Here is a 25,418-nt window from a genome sequence, read left to right as displayed (position 1 = left end):
ATAGAACTTTACATTTCTTTAATAATTTGTCCCACTTGCTTTTTATTTGCCAATGAATATGTTTTGATACTTACTCGTTCGTATACTTTCAAGGGCAGGATCCTTATAGGATTCATCTTTATATAGTCTTAAGCACCTAGCACAGTATCTTTTACAGAGCAGGAATGCAATAAACACTTGTTAAATGTAAAAGAAAAATGAAGTAATGAAATATCAATTCTCTTAAGTATTCCCGCTACCATCTACTTAGATTAAAAATAAGCCCTTATCAATCTCAACCCAACCTTTCTTATCACAATTTTCAAACAGAGCTATATTTGATATGATTTTACCATTTGGAATATGTACACAGATGGGCTCATACTGAAGTCATACCTGGCAGTATCCAATTTTGGGATTCCTGTATGCATAAGCAGTGAGTACCCGCCTCAGAGCAGATATGCCAGTATCACTCTGAAAGGCTGGGTGTTCAGGCAGGGAGCGACGCAAATCACGTTCAATTTCTTCAGTAGCCAAGTTGCAGGTCCCTAAGGACTGCTCAACCACTTCAGCATAATAGCCAGGATTAGCAGCCATTTCATTAACAGCACCTGTAAAGACGACTGCATTAACATACAAAAGAAGAGGAATGTAATAAGGCCAACACTTGCATATATACATAAAGAACTGGATAACCTTTAAATTTAGCTTTATACTCAATTAATATCCTAGTACAAACAAAAGAAAAGGCTTCACTAGAATATAACATCAGGACACCAATTTAAAAAATATATTTATTTATTTTTGAGAGGAGGGTGTGAGGGAGACAGAATCCAAAGTCCGCGCAGAGCCCAAAGCGGGGATCGATCTCACAAACTGTGAGATCCTGACCTGAGAGGACACTTAACGGACTGACCTACCCAGGCACCACCCCCAGGACACCAATTTTATCCAACAGAATTTTCATAAACTGTTTTTTTTCCCTTAACTTTCCTTTGACACTAGAGCTAGAGATATTACCAATTAGCCATATCTTGCCTAATAAACTAATTTGCTCAGACAATGGATGTGTGGATATATAAGTAAGTACACATAACTACCTTATTCTCTTTGACTAGTCTGAACTCATGAATAAGAGTTTGTTCTAGCCATCTTTGTAATTGTTTTTACTTAGTGCATAACTCCTAGAAGGGGCATGGCTAGTATCTGTTAGTAAAGTAAATAAATACCTGAAAAAAGCATCCACAGCTCTCCTCTTAAGGTCTCTGGAATCCCTCTTACAACCAGATCTCGAGTCTTTTTGGTCCGAAACATGCTAACCCCACGCCCACATTCTGTAAACAGGATGTTCCATGACTGTTCCTTCATTTTTTCTTTCAACTGTAACAAAAAATCAAAGCAACTAAACATGGTGACAAATGAACTTCCTTCAAATAACTTGAAAACTCTCTTCACTGTGAAGTAATACCCGTGGAAATCAAGAACAGAGAAAGTCAAAATCAGTATTCACAGAGAGGCCAAACACTGGAGCACTGTTCACAAATCTTTCAAATCCACGTGAGTCTAATAGATGTATTTTACTATTTTAATTCTTACCTAAACTCATATAAAAATGGGAAAAGCATTACACTTCAGAGGTAAAACTTTGAACCATTATTCTCCCCCACTCACCTCAATTTTAGAATTATTGGCAATCTATGCATATAAAACATGATGTTCAATTTTCATCGTTTATCTTAATTCTTGTTAATAGCCCTTTTTTTTGAAAATAGCATTTTTATGTGATGGAATGAAATAAGTCACACAGTAGTACCTGCTGGAAAACCTTATCAAGCACCAAAAGAAGATTTCAGTTGTGGTACCTTCTAGTCTGCTCTAAGATTTTTATTTTTGATAAACTGTTTCAGTCCATAGATTTTAGTATTTTGTTTTCCTACCATTTTGGAATTAAGATTCTCCAAATTCTGAGGGTGAAATACTGTCATTAAGGCTTCGGTGTTCACAGTTTTACTGCATTCTCTCTGACATGTCAAAGACTGTACCTCAATATTATCGGATGGGTCTGTAGAATCAGAACTAATAGGAACCTAAAAAAGAAAAAATGTAATTGTCCCAAATGTATGCTTAAAAGTTTCTGCAAGAAGAAAAAGTGCTCATGTTTTATCTATCATTTATAAAGCACAATCTGTCTACATAATAAATATTGAAGCAATGTCTCAGAGAGACATTGTTTTTCTTTTGAAATTAGAGATAGCAAGAAATTAGTGTCTGGAACAGCAAACTCAAGACTTCAGTGAGCCCACTCCCCTGTAAAAACAAAATATTGGCAAAGAATTTTAAAAAATACAAGTTCAGAACACTGGAAATGAACCAAAGGCACAGAACGAACTGAAAAGCAGAGATACAACTAAAACTAATGAATCTCAATAGGACATCAGACTCTGTGAAGTTTTAACATGAGACTATTCTCATCATCCCTCCCTCCCAAGCTCAGAGGTGTGATAGCCATGAAAGCCTGCATTAACACAGCCAAAGGATCTTCTGGAGCTTCACTAAAATCCCCATCCCCAGAACACAGTCAATATTTTAACCAGACTAGCAGCTCCCTAGAAAATCCCCATTCTCAGGGTATTGTTATCATTTGATTTAATTCAGAACTCAGGTCTGTGAAAAAAGCCCAGTCCCCAGGGCATTACAGATGCCTAAGGCTATGATTTCAGTTTGGGGGAAACTGGAGCCTGGCTAAAAATCTAAAAGGAAGATCTAGATAACCATAGGGAACTTTGAAAGATTCTAACATATTCTTGGGGATCTAGAAGTACGTGTAAAAGTACAGGGGTGTGAAACTGGCCAGGAAAGAAACGAGACAGGGGAAGGCCCCATTTGCTCAATTCTGGCCTATTTTAGAGGTAAGAAGTGAAAGATAAGGCTGATTTAAAAGCTTCCAGAAGTTTGAGGTATACTTTCACACAAAGATTTCCTTTGCAAAAAGTAGAAAACTTAATGGTTCACAGCATTTAAGGAGCTCACTGACCCATCACTGGCTGGCCACTAATTTATACTGACTAAAGGGGGTAATCAGAGAAAGCCAGGTTTAAAAATAAAAACAGGAACTATTTTTAAAAAGCAACCAACAGAAAATGTCTTTGAGAGGGCCCAGTTCCTAGATTTTGTAAACTAAGAATGTAAAGTAGCTATTATAAATATATTAAAAGAATGAAAGGAAATTATGTTTAAAAAAATAAGGACCCACTTAAAAAGTGGGCAAAAGATCTGAATATAGACCTCTCCAAAGAAGATAAAAAGATGACAAATAATCATATTAAAAAGATGTTCAATATTGTATCACTAGGGAATTGCAAATGAAAAAAACAATGAGATACTATTGGCTATTAAAATGGCTAAAATCCAAAACACTGACAAGAACAAGTACTTGCTGCTGAGGATATGGAAAAAGAAATTTCATTCATTGCTGATGGAAATGCAAAAATGGTACAGCCACTTTGGAAGATGGTTGGCAGTTTCTTACAAAGCAAAACATAGCCTTACTATGATATGATTGAGGAATTGTGCTCCTAGGTATATACCCAGCTAGTTGAAAATGTATGTCCACACAAAAACCCACATATGAATGTTTATAGCAGCTTTATTCATAGTTGCCAAAAACTGAAGGCAACCAACCTATCCCTATTAAAGGTGAATGGATAAACATTGTGGTATTTCCAGACAATGAAGTATTTTTCCGCAATAAAAACTATCAACAAAACATAAAGAAATAAAAAAATCTGAACTTACTAATAACATGTAAGGACACTGAATCTGTAATCCAAAACCCCCCACCAAATAAAAGTGCTGGATCAGATGGTTTCATGGGTGAATTCTACTAAACATTTAAAGAATTAATGCCAATCCTTCTCAAATTCTTCCAAAAATCTAAAGGGGATGGGAACAATCCCAAACAAATTTACAAGGCCAGAATACCCAATACTAAATCCAAATAAGAACACAAGAAAAGAAATTATAAACCAAAATCCCGATGAATAGAGATGCAAAAAATTCTCAACATCATACTAGCAAATCAAATTCAATAACACTTTAAAAGGATCATACACTATGATCAAGTGGGATTTATCCTTGGGAGGGAAGGATGGTTCAACATACACAAATCAATAAATGGCATACATCACATGAACAGAATAAAAAATAAAAAACATGATCATCCCAAAAGCCATCAGACAAAATTCAATGTCCTTTCATGATAAAAACTTTCAACAATGTGGGTATAGAAGACACATACCTCAATATAATAAAGGCCATATATGACAAGCCCACAGCTAACATCATGATCCATGGTAAAATGTTGAAAGCTTTCCCTTTGAGATTAGGAACAAGATAAGCCGGCCTACTCTCACCACTCCTATTCAAAATAGTACTACAAATCCTAGCTAGAGCCATCAGTCAAGATAAAGAAATAAAATGTATTCAAATAGGAAAGGAAGAAGTAAAATTGTTTCTGTTTGCTGATTAAAGGATTTTGTATACAGAAAACCCTAAAGATTCTACCAAAAACTACTAGAAGTGATAGAGGAATTCAGTAAAGTTAAATACAAAATCAATGTACAGAAATCTGCTTCATTCCTATACACTAATAATGAAACAGCAGAAAATGAAATTAAGAAAACAACCCCATTTACAATTGCAACAAAAATAATAAAATATCTAGGAATAAAATTAACCAAAGAGGTGAAAGACTTGCACTCTGAAACCCATAAAACACTGATGAAAGAAATTCAAGACAACACAAAGAAATGTAAAGATATTCCATGCTTATGAGTTGAAAGAACAAATATTGTTAAAATGTCTGTACTATCCAAAGCAATATATACACTTAACGTAATCCCTATCAAAATACCAACAGCATTTTCCACAGAACTGTAACAAACAATCCTAAAATTTGTATAGAACTACAAAAGACTTCAAATAGCCAAAGCAATCTTGAAAAAGAAAAACAAAACTGAAAGTATCATAATTCTAGATTTCAAATTATATTACAAAGTGGTAGTAATTAAAACAGCATGGTACTGGCATAAAAATAGACACACAGATCAATGGAAGAGAACAGAAAACTCAGAAATAAACCCACAATTATATGGTCAATTAATTTTGACAAAGAAGGAATGAATACCCAATGGGAAAAAGACAGTCTCTTCAACAAATGGTGTTGGGAAAACTGGACAGTCATAGCAAAAGAATGAAGCTGGATCACTTTCTTATACCATACACAAAAATAAAGTAAAAATGGATTAAAGACCTAAATGTGAGACAGGAAACCATAAAAGTCCTTAAAGAGAGCACAGGCAGTAATCTCACATTGGCTGTAGCAACATTTTTCTAGACATGTTTCCTGAGGGAAGGGAAATAAAAGCAAAAATATGGTTTTAAGGTATGTTCCTTCTATCCCTACTTTCTTGAGGGTATTTTGTCAAATGCTTTTTCTGCATCTATTGAGAGGATCATATGGTTCAGATCCTTTCTTTTATTAATGTGGTGTATCATGTTGATTGATTTCTGAATATTCAACCAGTCCTGCAGTCCAGGAATAAATCCCACTTGATCATGGTGAATAATTCTTTTAATGTACTATTGAATGTGATTTGTTAGTATCTTGTTGAGAATTTTTACATCCAGGTTCATCAGTGATATTGGCCTTTAATTCTCCTTTTCAGGGGGTTTTCGAATCAAGGTAATTCTGGCTTCATAGAAAATGGTGCTGGGACAATTGGACAGCGACATGCAGAAGAATGTAACTGGACCACTTTCTTACACCATACACAAAAAATAGATTCAAAATGGATGAAAGACCTAAATGTGAGACAGGAAACCATCAAAATCCTACAGGAGAAAACAGGCAGCAACTTTTGACCTTGGCCGCAGCAACTTCTTACTAGACATGTCTCTGGAGGCAAGGGAAATAAAAGCAAAAATGAATTACTGGGACTCATCAAGATAAAAAGCTTCTGCACAGTGAAGGAAACAATTAGCAAAACTAAAAGGCAACTTACAGAATGGGAGAAGATATTCACAAATGACCTATAGGATAAAGGGTTAGTATCCAAAATCTATAAAGAACTTATCAAACTTGGGCACCTGGGTGGCTCAGTCAGTTAAACGTCTGACTTCAGCTCAGGTCATAAGATCTCACAGTTTGTGAGTTCAAGCCCCTCATCAGGGTCTGTGCTGACAGCTCAGAGCCTGGAACTTGCTTTGGATTCTGTGTCTCCTCTCTCTGCCCCTCCCCTGCTCATGCTGTCTCTCAAAAATAAATAAACACTAAAAACTTTTAAAAAAAGAACTTCTCAAACTCAACACCCAAAAACAAATAATCCAGTGAATAAATGGGCAGAAGACATGAATAGATACTTTTCCAAAGATGACACCCAGATGGCTAACAGAGACATGAAAAGATGCTCAACATCACTAATCATCAAAGAAGTAAAAATCAAAATCACAATGAGATACCACCTCACACCTGTCAGAATGTCTAAAATTAACTTTGGAAACAAGTTATTGGTGAGGATGTGGAGAAAGGGGAACCCTCTTGCACTGTTGGTGGAAACGCAAACTGGTGCAGCCACCCTGGAAAACCGTATGGAAGTTCCTCAAAAAAATTAATAATATGGGCACCTGGGTGGCTCAGTCAGTTAAGTGTCTGACTCTTGATTTTGGCTCAGGTCATGATCTTGTGGTTCATGAATTCCAACCCCGTGAATTCCACCTCTAGCACAGAGCCTGCTTGAGATCTCTCCCTCTCTCTTCCCCTCCCCTGTGTGTGCTCTCTCACAAAATAAACTTTGAAAAAAATTAAAAATAGAACTACTCTATGACCCAAATACGCTACTAGGTATTTATCCAAAGGATACAAAAATGTTGTTTCAAAGAGGCACATGCACCCCAATGTTTATAGCTATATTAACAATAGCCAAAAATGGAAAGAGCCCAAATGTCCATCAACTGATGAATGGATAAAAAAGATGTGGTATATGTATACAATGGAATATAACTCGGTGATAAAAAAAAAGAATGAAATCTTGCCATTTGCAACAACGTGGATGGAACTAGAGTGTATTATGTTAAGAGAAATTAGAGAAAGAGGAGTATCATATAACTTCATTCATATGTGGAATTTAAGAAACACAACAGATGAACATAGGGGAAAGGAAGGAAAAATAAGATAAAGACAGAGAGGGAAGCAACAATAAGAGACTCTTAGAGAAACTGAGAGGCTTGAGGGGAAGGTGGGTGTGGGAATGGGCTAAATGGGTAATGGGCATTAAGGAGGGCATTTGCTGGGATGAGCACCTGGTATTATATGTAAGTGATGAAATTAACACTACACTGTATGTTAATTAACTTTAAATAAATAAATTTTTTAAAAATTAAAAATTTTAAAAAGCCAAAATAAACTATTGGGACTATGTCAAAATAAAAGATTTCTGCACAATGAAGAAAGCAATCTACAAAACTAAAAGGCAACCTACTGAAAAGCAGAAGATATTTGCAAATGACATATCTGATAAAGATTAATATCTGAAATATATAAAGAACTTATACAGCTCAATACCCAAAAAACAAAAAATCCAACTAAAAAATGGGCAGAAGACATGAATAGACATTTCTCCAAAGAAGACAAACAGATGGCCAACAGACACATGAAAAGATGCTCAACGTCACTCATCAGGGAAATGCAAATCAAAGCTGCAATGAGATACCACCTCACACCTGTCAGAATAGCTGAAATGAACAACACAAGAAACAAAAGGTGTTGATAAGGATGTGGAGAAAATAGAGTCCTCTTGCACTGTTGGTGGGAATGCAAACTGGTGCAGCCACTGTGGAAAACAATATGGAGGTTCCTCAAAAAGTTAAAAACAGAACTAGTCTACAATCCAGTAGTCGCACTACTGGGTATATTTACACAATAAAATACAAAAACACTAATTCAAAAGGATAAATGCACCCCTATGTTTATTGCAGCATTATTTACAACAGCCAAACTATAGAAACAGCCCAAGTATCCATGGATAGGTGTATGGATAAAGAAGGTGTGTGGGTGTGTGGGTGTATATGTATTTACTGCAGCATTATTTACAACAGCCAAACTACAGAAACAGCCCAATTGTCCAAGAATAGATGAATGGATAAAAAAGGTGCGTGTGTGTGTATGTGTGTGTGTTTATTATTTAGCCATAAAAAATAAGGGGAATCTTGCCATTTGCAACAACATGGATAGAGCTAGAGGGTATAATGCTAAGTGAAATAAATCAGCCAGAGAAAGACAAATAACATATGATCTCACGCATATGTAGAATTTAAGAAATAAAACAAATGAGCATAGGGGGAAAAAGAGAGTGAGACAAACCAAGAAACAGACTCTTAACTATAGAGAACTGATGGTTACCTCAGGGAAGGTAGATGGGGGATGCGGCAAATAGGGGATGGGGATTAAAGAGTACACTAGAAAAAAAATCCATTTCCTAGCAAACCCGTATACTGACTGGTATTTTGTACATATTCTTATTAAACCTCTAGAAATGGGTAAGAGAGACTAGAAAACCTTAGAACTCTGACATATATCTGAAAAGATGATAAACTCATTCTGAAACAAAATCCTTTCTTGATAACTGAGCATACCCAACTCCCAGAGGCACCTGAGAGTTTTCAGGGAAAAATTCCAGTTCTTTAGGTTTAAGACACACAGATAAACTGAAGAAAAAAGATAAGCAGTACATTAAATCTAACACACAGACTGAACCTGAAATGGAATGAGACAGGGAAAAAAGTGACATAAGCAAGAATATGGAAGCACTGGGAGAGAAACTATCAGGACTGATCAGATTTTACCTGTGTCCTGACATCAAACTAAGGAATATCCTGGCTGCACACCTGAAGAGAATGAAAGATTATAAAGTTGGGGCAAGAAAATTCTTGATGGTCAACATGAAGATTCTGTGTCTGGAACTGAGATATATTTTTTTTAAATTACATGTTTTAATTGTGTTTTTCTATTATCAAAGAGAAAGCTAGTCTTATCAATACTGCATTATAATGGACTGAGCATATTATTTTTAGTCTCTACTACGGAGAGGTAAAAGCCTCTATAATCCAATCCAAATGAATAACATAGCCAGTAAAGCTAATGTTGATTTTTTTCTTCAAAGTTTTAATTAAAATACAATAGATATAATGTGATAAGTTTTATCAATCTATTAAAACATGAGTTTCCTAGGCATTAAAAATGAAAATTTGAATTGAAACTATCTACATTTCTATAAAGGACATACTAAACATCAAAATCAAGCTTTTAACCACCCTTTGCCAAGAATATTTGCCTTCTCTAATACTTTACTAGTAAATAGCTTTGCCACTATTTTGCTTTGGGCTATATTGTGTAAGTAAGGCTGAGCTACTTGATATTAAATAAAAGATATTCAGACTGGTTTAAAATTGCAGTCTCTCTACAGCAGTAAGAGGAGAATCCTTTTCAAGGCCTTATTAAATTCTCAAATATAGTTTGAGTTATTAAAAGCCACGTTATGTGAAAGTACAAGATACTGTCAATAGTCAAAAAAGATTAAATGGTAATAATTTTTTTTAGTTTTAGTTTTTTTTAATATGAAATTTATTGTCAAATTGGTTTCCATACCATACCCAGTGCTCATCCCAACAGGTGCCCTCTTCAATGCCCATCACCCACTTTCCCCTCCCTCCCACCCCACATCAACCTTCAGTTTATTCTCAGTTTTTAAGAGTCTCTTATGGTTTGCCTCCTTCCCTAACTTTTTTTTCCCCCTTCCCCTCCCCCATGGTCTTCTGTTAAGTTTCTCAGGATCCACATAAGAGTGAAAACATATAGTATTTGTCTTTCTCTGTATGACTTATTTCACTTAGCATAACACTCTCCAGTTCCATCCACATTGCTACAAAAGGCCATATTTCATTCTTTCTCATTGCCAAGAAATATTCCATAGGAGTTCCTAAAAAAGGACGATTTTCACTTCTGCCTTATGGTGTGACCTACAAAATATAATTTCTTTGGTTTTAGTCTTTTTTAAAAAAAAATAAACCTAAGTATGAATAGAAAAGATACTATGAATTCCTTCTTAAAGAATGGACCATACAAAACACAAAGTTTTATTAAACAATGATTTGATTGGTATATAATTACCTCTGTGCTAATATCATGATATGGAGCTGAAGCTGCTCTGCACTTGAGTCTGAATTTTGCCACCAGTTGCTCAAAGTCTTTAACTTCACTGAAGCGAAAAGCTGTCTTTCCTTTGATGCTAATGATGACAGTTTTGGTGGAATCATTTGTCTTATCTATAGCTAAGACCTGGGGGGTGAAAACATTATAAATGAATCACATTCTCCCTTGTTGCTGACACTTTCAGGCAAAATATGTTTAGCTTACTCTTTTTGAGAGACGGAGACGGGGAGAAGAGGAGAGGGAGAGAGGGAGAGGGAGGGAAAGTGGGAACGCACCTGTGCAGGTGGAGGAGGGGTAGAGGGAGAGAGAATCTTAAGCAGGTTCCACATCCAGCGTGGAGCCCAAGGTGGGGCTCAATCTCACAATCATGACCTGAGCCAAAATCAAGAGTGGGACGCTTAACCAACTCAGCCACCTAGGTACCCCTTTAGCTTACTCTTTTGAGACTGAAGTTTTGGTCCATGGTATGGCTTACTAAGAAATAGACTTTGCGGGGGCAGTGCCTGGGTGGCTCAGCCAAAGCATTTGACTCTTGATTTTGGTTCAGGTTATCATCTCATGTTTCGTGAGACAGAGCTCGGAGTCAGGCTATGCACAGACAGCGTGGAGCCTGGTTGGGATTGTCTCTCCCTCTCTCTCTACCCCTCCGCTGCTCATTCTCTCTCTTTCTCTCTAAATAAGCAAAAAAAAAAAAAAAAACAAGCAAAATTTTAAAAAAAGAGAGAGATAAGGGCGCCTGAGTGGCTCAGTTGGTTAAGCATCCAACTCTTGATTTCGGCTCAGGGCATGATCTCATGGTTTGTGAGATAAAGGCCCATGTCAGGCTCTGTGCTGACAGCATGGAACCTGCTTGGGATTCTCGCTCTCCTCTCTCTACCCCTCCCCTGCTCGCTCTCTCTCAAAAAATAAACTAATTTTTTTAAATAGACTTTGGGTACTAGTTGCACCACTGACACAGGTAACCTCAGTGCAAGTTACTTCACTTCTCAAGGAAAAGGTTTACTTAACGTGTAGTCTTTAAAAATGACAGTACAAATGTAAAAATTCAGTGCTATAATGCCGACAATTTATTCCTAACTTACATAAGAGCTATCAATTCTATTCTCTTTGACTATGTGTACCAAACATAATAGTCTAAGTTTTGGTATTCATGTCATAAATGTCTGAGCATGCTCCACCTTGAGTCATCCTAAACCCTTATCTAATTTATAAATTTTTATTTTTTCTATTTTCACTTTTAATAAGAGCTCTTATTCTAGTACTCTTTTCCTTAAGAATGGTGCCCTTATCATGAAAAATAAACATGACTTGAAAACATGATTATGTAAAAATTAATAAAAGGATAGTGCATATAGAGGTTTTAATAACTTATAGAACGAAAGGATATTTCACTCTGTGAATGATAGCATTTCAAACTAAGAACTGATAGGTAACCAAATTTATATTACCTCTCGTAATGGAATAATTATACTACATAGACTGCCATCCTGGCTAGCAAAGCAGATATAGTTTTCTGAGATGCACATTTTTCCATGAGTGTTAAAGTGGCTGAATGGTATCCATAAGCAACATTCATGTACTTCTTTCAAAGCCTCTTCTTTGGGGAGCCTAAAAAAAGCACTGAACTGCTCACTGTGGGCTCGATTTTCCAGACCTCTGTAGAAAAGAAAAAAGGGGGCTCAAATAATGACTTCTAAAATGTACACATGCCCATATTGATTAATCTAAATGTACTTTAGAGCAGAAAGATTAAATACTACATGCTATGTTCTTCAACAAATTATGAAATGGAAGAAACACTGATTCATAACAAATTCATTTTTTTTGGTCCCTTTTCCAATTTTGTTCTACAACTAGATTACAAGGCACAAAAGTTAGAGATGACACAGGACTTCATCTGTTAAGGAATGATCTGAAGGATTATTATTATATTATTACACATCCATAATATGCAAACATGGCTAAAACCAACATTGACAAACAATTTTTATATGTGGTTACCAGAAAATCAAGAGTCACCCAGTTCAAATAAAATAAAAATGAAAAACAAAAGATTAAAAAAGAAAACTTAAAAATGAAAATTTATGTGGCGCCTGGTGGCTCAGTCGGTTAAGTGTCCGACTTCAGCTCAGGTCATGATCTCACCATCTGTGAGTTCAAGCTCCATGTCAGCCTCTGTGCTGACAGCTCGGAGCCTGGAGCCTGGAGCCTGCTTCGGATTCTGTCTCCCTCTCTCTCTCTCTCTGCCTCTTCCCTATTCATACTCTGTCTTTATCTCTCTCTCAAAAATAAATAAATGTTAAAAAAATAAAATAAAGAAAATAAAATTTAAAAAGTGAAAATTTATGGCATCAAAACTTACACAAGAAGAATAGTGTATAAAAGATAATGTTAAAAATTAAGTGAAGCAAACATTTAAATGAATGTTTTAAAAAATCCAAAGTAGAGGCAAGATAAAGCAACACTGCTTGCACAGTATTGGGCAAAGGATAGGCATCAACAAATAAAGATGACTTGTTAACTGATATATAAATATATGAATAAAAACAATTGCTTAAAATAGTACAATTTTTCTAGAGGCGGTAAACATTTGTGTTAAGCAGCAATGCCATCTGGGGTTGTAAGTAAATTATGCAAGCTCTAACTCAAAGACAACAAAGTTAAAATCAAATTCATCATTCCAGCATATACTATTTGAATATGTGGTATTTCATCATGTCTTTCAAAATAATTCTGATGAACAGAAAGCCACATTAATTTTAACCTCACTGAAATTATAATTTGGTAGGTTATTTTATTATTATTTTAAAAGATGAGGTCTATTTATATAAATGAAAAGTGCCCATGATACATTGTTAAGGAGGGTAGAAACAGACTGTGGAATAATATGTGATGTTTAGTCCCAATCATGTTTTTTGCAAATATTTTTTAATTAATGCATTAAAAAGCCTGGAAAGATATACACTGAACTTAACTATTGCTATTGTGCTTTTGTATTGTTTAAATTATAGAAGTAATATATATTTGTAAAAACAATAAGCCAAAACAATAAAGATATTCAATTTTAGAAAAAAGTCATTTGGATACTAAGTCTAAATAAGCTATTGTTCTTCTTAACTTACTAGAAACAAGGATTTAGATACGTATGATTTTCAATAAGCTCTCTTAAAATGCACATAGACAAAAATGAATATCCTAGATCTCATTTAAATAATACAGACTTGGTAATGAATAACTCCTTGATAGACGGCCATTTAGAGGATATTCTGAGGGAAATAAAATAGCTAAAAGTTTTATTTTTATGGTGGCCAATCAAGGAAGAAACTACAAAAACAAATGCTCAACTATAATATAAACAGGATTCCTAATCCTTATAGAGTTCTATTTATAAATCATACACATGAGGACCTGTAAAGAATTCACCTCGGTGATCTATTTTCCAGAAAAGCAGACACGCTCACAAAGAAGTCCTCATGTATACAGATTTTAGAAATGGTTTAGAAATAGGCAAGAAGAACAACTATACCCAATTAGGGCTACGTAGTAATCACACAACCCTCTAGAGGTCACTTGTTCTGGCCCATCCATAGGACTGCAGCTTAGGTTCCTCTCACAGTTTCCCATAGTCTACATCCTTGTGCTGGGGGCCAGAAGCTGCATTCACTAGCTATTTCTAGATCCTCTCTTCTCTCCCTCCCCTTTGGCATGCACGTTTCAGTCAACTGTTCTAAGTGTTGAGCAGTACAAAAGGACTCTGGTCCATTGCAGCAAACCAAATATAGTGGCAAAAAGCTATCAGAGATATTTCTCATGCAGACATTAATAATGATTAACATTTATCTAGGGTTTTATATTTTATAAAGTGCTTTCACACATTATACTGTTCATTCCTCACAAGTGCTCTCTGAGGTAGAAATGATAGATGAGTAAGAACTAAGGTCTTGAGAGATAATGCCTTGTCCAAGGGTGGCTGTACTCTCCTTCTAAAGTCCAGGCTTCACTGACTCCACTAACTTGCCTCTTCAAAAAAAATGATACTGTCTATAAATTATGTTTAAAAACAAACATTTTTACAATATCAGACCTAAAGCTGTCTAGACTACTCATAGAGAAATTTAAACTAACTATGCATACAAAAATCTCTATATTTCTAAAAGCACTCCAGGGAAAATCCTACTTGGATCTCAATAATTTTCAAACCTAACTTCTATTACTTCTAAGGATTAAACTCAACGGAGGGGATACTACTTGTAAAATGCATCTGAATAAACTAAAGAAAACCCACACATCAATGATTAATTCCAAAGAAAAATTATCATATAACATAGAACACTTAACTTTTAATGATAATCAATGTTGTTATTCTTTGGTCAAACGATACTTTAAAAAGTATTAATTAAGCTTTGAATACCTCTTGGTGATTTGTAGAGGATCATCAAGGATAGGGTCATTAGCAAATGTTTCCTTATCAAAAAGTCTCTTTATAGCATAGTTTGCCAGCTGTTCCATAAGAAGGTATGTTTCATTAATATGCAAAAACATTGAAAAGTAGTGATTCTCTCCTTGGGAACACACATGAATACTCTCTGTTAGTATAACATTTGAAGTCTTTTCAAGTTTTGAGACTGCATCCCAGGAGATAACAAGTTTTACTGCAAATAAGAATTATAAGCAGGTATGATTAAATTTCTCAATACTGATTAATGCTTATCAATCACCTCTTTTAAGACAATAGCTAACCACTTGAAAAATGCTGCAAACTAAAATACTTTAGACTTCAAGATTAGTTCGAATTTTGAAGCATAACCATTACATACAATAATTGGTGATTCCAAGAAGAGATACAATTTTAAAGAATTTTTTAAAAAAATGTTCTGATTTTATATTTAAATCTGTTACTTTACAAAATTGCATTACCACTGATGTAAAAGCTATATGTGTGCTATGAACATTACTGTTTGATTCTTCTTTATAACTATGGGCCATTAGGTATTATGGCTACTACATTTATATTGCAAATTTAAAACATGGATTGCAGAAAGTTGATTCTTCTTTATAACTATGGGCCATTAGGTATTATGGCTACTACATTTATATTGCAAATTTAAAACATGGATTGCAGAAAGTAGATAGTTTAGAACAATAAAGGAGTTATATGCCAGGTCACCATCATCATTTAATATCCATTCACTTCCCACAATATGCAAGGCATTCCATACATACTTCTAATGGCTCCTGTGTTGAGCAACAAGTTAAAAGGATTCTTTCTCCAGACAAAGTGAATTTTTTAATGTACAATTACTCTTAATATCAATACTATTACTTTATATACAACCTAACAACATCACAGAGTTGATAGGTCAGTCAGCAAGTTCAAAGCCATGGTAAGCAACAGAAACCACTTACTTTCTGATCCCAACAAAAAAGAATAGAAGCTCAGAAAGTTGGTGCTAAGATAGAGCCAACCCTGACAAGGGACCCGTCCTTTCCAGTAACTGCATGAGTAATAGGTCACTAACTTCTCCTGCTCTGGTAAACCAAAACATTTTTCAAATTTCAAAAGGGCTTCTCGAAATTTCTCAGGATCATCTTCTTTTGCAAAAGAATGTTTTCCCTCTTCAGCAATTAATCCCTAAAGGAGACAAAATATTTTTTGAAAATTATTAGCTACCAACAAAAATACATTTTATATATTTAAACAGTTCATTGACTAAAACTGTGTACATCTACATAGGTACATATGTGTACATACATGCTTCTCTCAGGACAGAGGTGAGCAAATTTTCTTAAATTTTCTAATTAGGCTTTTTCTAATGCCTCACAAGGAGCTACCACAAATATGGGTGCTAAATATTTTTTTGAATAAGTGAAGGGTTCATTCAAATTCTAAATTCAAGAAATAATGATATGAAAATATCCCTAAGAGTACTCACAAGGGCAATAAAAACTAATCATTGACTTTTATAATTTTCTTTAGCACTGATTCTGACATTCATAATGTGTACTTCTGCCAATCCTGAAAGGTTATCAGTGAAACAATGACCTTTCACATAGTGTTTGATCCTAAAATAAGAGGGTCAAAGATTTTAGTATTCCATCTACAAAATATATCCATCACTTACTCTTATCTTTCCTTGTACAAAATTAGTAATATCTTCATTTGAATCAAACACAGATAAGGTCTTCATGATATTTTGTTCCAACCAATCCCAGTGTTTGGTTATTTCTTCTCTGTTGGCTCCTGATTCATAACGAAAGAGAATAAAAGACTGAAGGGAAACTTCACATCAAAATTGCTCTTGATATTTACAAGCTTAGTTTAAAAAGAAATAAAAGTATATCTGTTCATTTTCAAAAATGATCATAAAGGAATAAAGATATTAATTACATTTATTCTCTATTTCATCTGTATATGTGGGGATAAATACTATTTTTCATTGTTAAGTGAAAGAATAAAATATTTAATGAGAAGGGAAAAAAGTAAATACAACTCATGAGAAAAGACAAAATTCTGAAAACAAGATGCCAGTAACTGGTGCCCACAGGAACTAGTATTTTTTAAGAGAATATATAAAGTGCCAGTAACATAAATATATATAATTTAATCCTTGGTCTTCACATAATACAGTTAGTACCGTGCATATAATCTGTGTGACTACAAACAGCATGCACATAATACTATGTGAAATGTGGATTTTAGCAGTGGCAACTCTACTTATATTAGAAGGTAAAGCCTTTGTTCAGTCACCCTTTTCATTAAAGGGCCTAGTTAACTTAAAGCAGTTTCATCAAAGAGGTTAGAAACCTTACTACAAGTAAGTAAATCCGTGTGACCTGCCAGATCAGTAGTAGGTGGCTTGTTGAGAGTCAGATTAAGTATTAGTTAGGCTCTGGGTAGCTCTGGCTTGAAGAACATTTCAATATCTGTAAGTCTTCCCTGATTACTGCATAAAGATCTCACCAGCACTGTGGATTACAAAAATTTCACTCAAAAGAAACATCTTGACTTTTAGTATGTTTTATGATATATGGAAGTGACATATTAACAAATTTACTGAAACTGCAAAACTGCCTATTTCCTATAATCCAGTTAGAAACTGTATTCATGTTACTAAAGTCACAGTACCATGTGTAATAATTTTCTTTAAGGAATCACAAATACAAGCCATGGGAAAATTTTAAGTCTTTTTTGGGGTCCTTTAGGTCTAAAGAAAGCTTCATTAGTAGGTAATTATTTTATTTCTGCATCATGTTAATTTGGGGGAATAAGTGATATAATAACTGCCCCTTTTTGAAGTAGAATGGACATTTTTCCCTAAATAATTTCTACCAACCAGATTTAGAGTAGAGCTTACAAATGTCTCATGATGTCAGCAGGTATAATGTCTGAGAGCCAGGAAAGGGGTGCCTGGGGGGATCAGTTGGTTAAACATCTGACTTCAGCTCAGGTCATGATCTCAAGGTTTGTGAGTTCGAACACCACATCAGGATCTCTGCTATCAGTGCAGAGCCTGCTTCAGATCCTCTGCCTCCCTCTCTCTCTGCCCCTCCCCTCCTCATGCTCTCTCTCTCAAAAATAAATAAAACCATTAAAAAAATAAGATCCAGGAGAAAACACTCACCAGCATCACTAAAGACAATATATAGTAAGATGCAAAAAACAAGACACATATCTTTAAAAAATTAATGTTATGCTGTATGTTCACACATATGAACTACCCAGAATCCACATGTTTTATTTTTTTATTTTTGAAATATGATTTATTATCAAATTGCCTAACATACAGTATGTACAGTGTGCTCTTGGTTTTGGGGGTAGATTCCCGTGATTCACCGCTTACATACAACACCCAGTGCTCATCCTAACAAATGCCCTCCTCAATGCCCATCACTCATTTCCCCTCTCTCCCGCCCCATCCCCCATCAGCCCTTAGTTTGCTCTCTGTATTTAAGAGTCTCTTATGGTTTGCTTCCCTCTCTCTCTGTTTGTAACTATTTTTTTCCCCATACTTTTTAAGAAGTGTATCTACTTGAGAAGAGAGGGAGGAAACAAAAGAAAGAAAAAGGCAGTCTTTCAATATTAATAGGCCGGAAATCTGGGATTTTAATTTAAACCAACATCATAAAGGCATAATAAAAGAAGTAAACTATCAATGTGGGTTTTTACAAAAATCTTGAGTTGTTTTGTTAGGAAGGATACCCTAATTCATTTTCTATCTACAATATATATATCTTGAGGCATTTGAACTATCTCGGCATGAATGAACATGTAGCATTACCTGTAAGACACCCCTTTTGTGAGAAAGTAGGTGTGTAAATAAAAATGTTTCAATTTGGGGGGCTTATACTCTCTTTGGGGGCAATTTTTAATTTTGCACTTGATTCCCTTAATCTGAGTTATCAGAGAAAAAACGAAGTATTTCATGGGAAGTTCTCATCTTCTCAGCAGTTTGGTGAAGCAGATGTAAGTTGAAAAAAGGAATCATGTAGTAGGAGCACTGACCAAAATTTGCTGGAACACATGCTTCAGGTCCCTCACACTAATAGATTTTTTAAAAAACCATAATAATCTATAATCTTGCTCTTGTCTCAATATAAAGTTGCACATTTAACTCATTTCTAAATCAAAACTGGGGAGTATAAATAAATGAAAATATTTAATTTTTAGTACCCTTATTTGTTTGAGTTTTATGTTTTAAAAACTGTACTCACCACATGCAATTGACAGGTAAACTTGAGAATCGGGTGTCTGGTGTAGGATGCGAAATGGAGCAACTTTAGCAGTAGAGTCTAAGACTGAATCAAGAGTCCCAACCAAAAGCCCTGTTGTAATAAAGAGATTGTTGAAATAAAGATTTTACAATACATAAAACTAATATCACTTCATCTGACAAACAACCAATGGATTAATCTTTTTTAAAATTTCTAGCCCAAAGTTTCCTTGTGAAGATTTTGCTTAAAGAAAAAATATACTCAGGACAAAGAGACTACTGTGCTCCAATGTGAGTAGTACTGGAGAAAATTATCTTCCAATAAAAAAATAAGTCCATTTCATTGTCCAAATCTCACTATATATTTATAGCACTTATATTCTCCATAAGATTATGCATATAGCATATAAGAATGTAGATTCTGGTACCAGAGATTTCCTGAGTTTGAATACTGGTTCTGTCACTTGTGCCAAACTGAACCAGTTATAGTTAACTTTTCATCCTCATTTGTAAAATAAGGGGGTTAAAATGGACCTACCACAAAAGGTTGTTGTAAAGATGAAATGAGTTAGTATTACATATAAAAATTAGAACAATGCTTAGTACATAGCAAAACATTCGATGTTAGCAAATACTATTTATATTAGAAAATCTTGGATATTTAAACAAGATAAAACCTTCACTAACTAAAATGTATAGGAAGGGAATTTTCTTTTTACCAATTCTTAATTTTTTTTAATTTTAGAGATAGAGGGAGAGCAAGTGGGGGAGAGGGGCAGAGGAAGAGAGAGAATCTTAAGTAGGCTCCACACTCAGTGTAGAGCCTGATCAGGGGCTCCATCCCATGACCCTGGGATCATGACCTGAGCCGAAATCAACAGTCAGACGCCCAACTGACTGAGTCACCCAGGTGCCCCCTTCTTTAATAATTCTTAATTTCTCAATTTGGAATTCAAGGTTTTTGATCAATTAGTTCCAATTTAATTAACTGATTATATTTCCTACTCCTCCCTAGAACAAAGTTTGATGCTCTCTTTAAAAATCAACTAATTTCTGTTAGAATCTTTGCTAAGCAGTTCTCTTTTTACCTATACATGCTAATATAAGTCTTCTAGCTCAGTCCAGATAATCCAAATTCTACATTTTTTTTCAAGACCTACTTTCCATATAAAATCTTGACTGGCAGCTCCAAGCAATAATGTGTTCTCTTTCCCCTGATTACTTATAATGCTTAAAGTCTATACAACACAACCAGCATTTTGGTTATTAGGCTAGTTATTATAGCCACTTTCTAAATGCTTCATATATATTAACCTAGTCTCCTAACCTAGATTATTAGTTCTTTGAGGACAATAATCATGTCTTCTACTTCTGGGTTTGTATTCGCCCTTTTAACATATTGCTAGGCACAACAGGAGCAAAATTTCAGTAGGATGGCTAAAATATCTAAAACTACCTTCCTTTTCTGGAAGCTTTGATTGGTTGAGTGTTGGTGTTGTTTTGTAAGCAGTTCTCTTTAATTTAGCATACAGATTTTTGGGGAAAAATTTAAATCAATTGTAAAATAGGCTTTTTGCTATTTTCCTATCTTTACCCACTTAAAAGGAGTTAAGATTTCAAGCAAGCTTTGAATGAGAATATAGGTAGGTTGGCAGATGTGTGGTAGGAAGTTATTTATTATAAGCATTGAGGGAGGTAAATTAGAAGATTAGGAGATAGAATAAAAAGCTAGACATCTGCTCAGCTGAAAGGAAAGGGTAAGAGAATGAATGTAAGAATCAATAAAAAGTAAAAATAGGGGTCACAAATGCAGCATATCAATTAATCTGACAGAGGGTAAACTATTTGATAGTGGGGGTAAACTATCAAGGAAGATTTTGGCAATGGCAACAGGTACAGATTATAGAGAGAAAAGTCATCTGATATCAAAAAATCTGGTATGAATTGAAGACTTAAGAAGTAGAAATAAGAAAATCCAGACAAATATTCTGAAAGAGGGGGTACTGGGGAAGAGAGAATGGGAATGAGGAGAGACAGAGGAAATTACTGTATTTCACCTAATAATGACAAAATTCCTAAAGGGTTTGTAGATAAAAGAAATAAATAATTCTATCACTTTCAGCCTGAAAAGGGGACTGTGAGAAATTAGATTTGGCTAAGAGATCAAGGATAAAGAAAAAAAGTAGGAGCTAAACATTGCAGATAGCCTCTTCAGAGCAATATGATTGAAATTATTAAGGAAATGGAACAAAGGAGAATGTTCTCAGGTTGAAGACCAGAAAGTGAAGATATTCAAAAGAAAGGTAAAAGAGTGAAGTAAAAGAACCACAAGAGGTAAATATCTTCAGGCTGAAAAACAAAGTCAAGTATATGAATCTCTATGTATATAAATATACAAATAACAATGTGACAAAATTGTCAAAATAAAGGTATTATAAGTTTAAATAAAAGCATATATTAAACAGCATTGGTTTGGGGTGCCTGGGTGGCTCAGTCAATTAAGTGTCTGACTTTGGCTCAGGTCATGATCTCACTGCTCCTGAGTTCAAGCCCCACACAGGGCTCTGTGCTAACAGTTCAGAGTCTGGAGCTTGTTTCAGATTCCTTCTCTCTGCACCTCCCCTGCTCACTCTCTGTCTCTGTCTCAAATATAAAATAAAACAAAAAATAAAAATAAAAATATAAACAGCACTGGTTTAGCTGCTAGATTTGCCTTCTAAGAATTTAAATTCTAAAAATTTCAAAAAATGATTTTCTTTTTTTTTTTTTTTTAATTTTTTTTTCAACGTTTATTTTTTATTTTTGGGACAGAGAGAGACAGAGCATGAACGGGGGAGGGGCAGAGAGAGAGGGAGACACAGAATCGGAAACAGGCTCCAGGCTCTGAGCCATCAGCCCAGAGCCCGACGCGGGGCTCGAACTCACAGACCGTGAGATCGTGACCTGGCTGAAGTCGGACGCTTAACCGACTGCGCCACCCAGGCGCCCCTCAAAAAATGATTTTCGAATTTGTGAGGAAATCATTTATTTTGCTTTTACCACATTTTTAAAAAAAGACAATTTATTGTCAAGTTAGCTGAATACAGTGTATATATAGTGTATACAGCATGCTCTTGGCTTCAGGAGTAGATTTTCATGATTCATCACTTACCACATTTTAAATAAAACTAGCTGAAATTCTATTTCCTTGTGTACACACACTAGAAAAAGTAGTATTAGAAGAATAGGAGAGGGACACCTGGGTGGCTCAGTTGGTTGAGCATCCAAATCTTGATTTCGGCTCAGGCCATGATCTCAGTCCCAGACTGAGTCCCAGAGCAGGCTCTGTGCTGACAGCATAGAGTGTGCTTGGGATTCTCTCTCCCTCCGCCCCTCCCCTCCTCTCTGTCTTTCTCTCTCTATCTCTCACAAAATAAACAAATAAAAAAATACCATGCTAAAAAAAAAAAAAAACAATGGGAGAAAGAGCAAACTGGTTTAAAAAAAAAAGTTTGGCTTGGGGCGCCTGGGTGGCTCAGTTGGTTAGGCATCTGACTTTTGCTCAGGTCATGATCTCATGGTCTGTGAGTTTGAGCCCTGCATCAGGCTCTGTGCTGACAGCTCAGAGCCTGGAGCCTGCTTCGGATTCTGTCTCCTCTCTCTGCCCCTCCCCCACTCACACTCTGTCTCTCTCAAAAAATAAGTATCAAAAAAAAATTTTTAAAAATAGTTTGGCTCAACTGAAAAATAGTGGGTGGAATGTGGATGTGTGAGGAGGCAGGAAAGAAAGGAGAGGCCAGCATAATCATTCTGAGTAACACAGTAATGATTAATTCTGATGGAAAGTGTGAGACTGGGGACAAACCAGTCAAAATCACTGGCAAGAAAGGTCATTTTTTGCAGCAGCAGCAGAAATATTTGCATTATAAGTGCCTTACACTATGTAGAAAGGAAACTGTTCCATTTTTGTAAGTGCATTAAATCAGCATAAAACTATACAACAAATAATTTGGAAGCTAGTGCTACAATACATTTTTAGTCACCTGGGAAACCCACCTCATTAAGCTATAATCATCATCAAGTCCCAGCAAGTCAATTAGGATTTAATATGTGCTAATGTCTGGGTTGTAAAAGTACAAGAAAACAAGCAGATAACTTGGGGTTACTTTTCTATGTACACACAGGTTTATTATCTGACAGCCTGAACATCCAAGGTCATGAATCAGACTACACATGGGAACTTCTACAGTTATAGTAAATTGGGAAGAAAACAGACACTGTCAGCTACATGACAGAACAAGAGATTTAAAAATATAAAGAAGTTCAAATCATCCTTTGAATGTCTATATTGAGTAAGGTACCACTGCTCCAGACCCTCGTAAATGTCTATGGGGTTTTGATGGCACCCAGCCATACAAGTAACACCAAACTTCCTAAGGATATTCACCATCATAATACTTTTTATTAAATGGCATAGGATGATAACAAAAAAGCAAGGTTCTACCATTTTTCAAAAATAGGCTATTTTCAGGTAATGATTATTGTTCACAAACCAATTATATATTTTTTTTGTTTACTTATTTATTTTGAGAGAGAGAGTGAGACCGTGAGCATGAGCCAGGGAGGGGCAGAGAGAGAGGGAGAGAGAGAATCCCAAGTAGTCTCCATGCTCTGCACAAGCCCGCATGCAGCACGTTCTTAAAACTGCAAGACCATGACCTGAGCTGAAATCAAGAGTAGGATGCTCAACCAACTGAACCACCCAGGTGCCCCAACAAACTAGTTCTTTTTAGCTGGACAGAGATAATAGCACCACTGAGATGAAAAATATCCTAATAGGTTGCCTAGTCCAAACTCTAGCAAATTCATCCACTCCATAGTATCTCTGATAGAAAGCCTGGCTTACTCCTTTATAACTCCAGAAAGTTTACATCTCCCAAGGCAGCCTATAGCTTTGGTGGGACTCTCCATTAACTGCAAAGTCCTTTCTAAAATATGAAAGGATTTATATATCCAAATGTTACAGTCAGGACTAGCTTTATGGGCTTGTGACCTGTCCATAGGGCCCCATGCTCAAAAGGGCCCCTGCTTAGTTAAATGCTATGCTGTCACTGTCTTGAAATTCTTCATTTTTGAACAAAGAGCTCTGAATTTTCATTTTGCACTGGGCCCCACAAATAAGCTAGGTCATCCTAGTTTATAGTAGTTATCTCTGGGCAGCAGGATGATGGGTGATCATTATTTTACTTTATACCTGTATTTTTTTTGGAAACTTTTACAATGAATATTTAACCTTTCAGATAAAAAAAATAAGCCTACTTCTTATACACTTTTAAAAAGGAAAAAGGAAGGTGCTTCTCAGGATAAATAAATGCTATTTCCCTGTAGCATTTGGGGCAATGCAAAACATATACTTTATTCAACACGATGGGTCTTCAGATATCATAACTATCTTGTCTCCCCTTGCTTATTCTTCTCCTAGCTTAAAATATTCCTAGTTCTTTCCATTGTTTGTTTTATGAGATTGTCTGGGCCTCTTATTTTTTCTTCTACCATTCTCTTAACATACCTATATCTCAAAGTTTCTTATAAAATGTGCCATTCAAACCTGAATGCCAGATATGGTCTGAACAAATGCAGGTTTCTTATACTGTGGGCTCCATGGTTCTATTAATGCAGTCTAAGATCATACTAACTTTTTAAGCCACTACATCTTATTATATTAAGCTTGTGACCAACTAATCTACTTTGATCTTTTTTACAAATATAAGCACCAACCTAGATAGTCTCTGTCCTGTACAGGTGATTTTTTAAAAAAATAACCTAAATGCAATTTACATTTATCCATGTTAAATTTTATCCCACTAATGTCAACTGAGCATTCTAACTTGTCCAGATCTTTCCGAATCTTGATTTTTATTTTCTATGACCATGATTCTCAACGAAAACTTCTAACTGGATTCATTTGGAGGAGTATTTGAAACTACTCAAGCTCAAGTTTTGAAACTACTAAAGCCAAGAGATTCTAATTCAATTTATCTGAGATATGGCCTGGGTACTCTATTTTTCCCCTTAACTTTAGATCATAAAAATTTTCAAATGTACAAAAATAGAGAAAATAATATATTGACACTTCTGTGTGCCTATCACTTAATTTCAATAATTATGAACATTTCGTCAATCTTCTGTCATTTATCCCTTCCTGAAGTCATTTAGTTTTTTTACAATTTTTGTTTTTTTTTTTTTTTTTTTTTTTTAATTTTTTTTTTTTTTCAACATTTATTTATTTTTGGGACAGAGAGAGACAGAGTATGAACGGGGGAGGGGCAGAGAGAGAGGGAGACACAGAATCGGAAACAGGCTCCAGGCTCTGAGCCATCAGCCCAGAGCCCGACGCGGGGCTCGAACTCACGGACCGCGAGATCGTGACCTGGCTGAAGTCGGACGCTTAACCGACTGCGCCACCCAGGCGCCCCTACAAT

General features: G+C 35.4%; 1 protein-coding gene across 2 annotated transcripts in view; it reads right to left on the bottom strand.

Annotated features, from left to right (window-relative positions):
- Positions 1 to 25,418, bottom strand: part of TBC1D8B (TBC1 domain family member 8B) — a 63,601-nt gene that overhangs the window by 29,377 nt on the left and 8,806 nt on the right. The window contains exons 2-10 of one of the 2 annotated variants that reach the window (XM_045470884.1): positions 18,959 to 19,069; positions 16,369 to 16,487; positions 15,653 to 15,878; positions 14,658 to 14,898; positions 11,695 to 11,902; positions 10,205 to 10,372; positions 1,917 to 2,066; positions 1,209 to 1,359; positions 376 to 590 (exon numbers count right to left, since the gene is read on the bottom strand). In XM_045470884.1, coding sequence (XP_045326840.1) covers positions 376 to 590; positions 1,209 to 1,359; positions 1,917 to 2,066; positions 10,205 to 10,372; positions 11,695 to 11,902; positions 14,658 to 14,898; positions 15,653 to 15,878; positions 16,369 to 16,487; positions 18,959 to 19,069 — 1,589 coding nt within the window. The remainder of the gene's footprint in view (positions 1 to 375; positions 591 to 1,208; positions 1,360 to 1,916; positions 2,067 to 10,204; positions 10,373 to 11,694; positions 11,903 to 14,657; positions 14,899 to 15,652; positions 15,879 to 16,368; positions 16,488 to 18,958; positions 19,070 to 25,418) is intronic. The other variant, XM_045470885.1, reaches the window with a different exon arrangement.

The sequence above is a fragment of the Leopardus geoffroyi genome, chromosome X (assembly GCF_018350155.1).
Source record: "Leopardus geoffroyi isolate Oge1 chromosome X, O.geoffroyi_Oge1_pat1.0, whole genome shotgun sequence".
Lineage (NCBI taxonomy): Eukaryota > Metazoa > Chordata > Mammalia > Carnivora > Felidae > Leopardus > Leopardus geoffroyi.
Note: the sequence above shows the minus strand (reverse complement) of the source record. Positions and strands in the feature narration are given on the sequence as shown.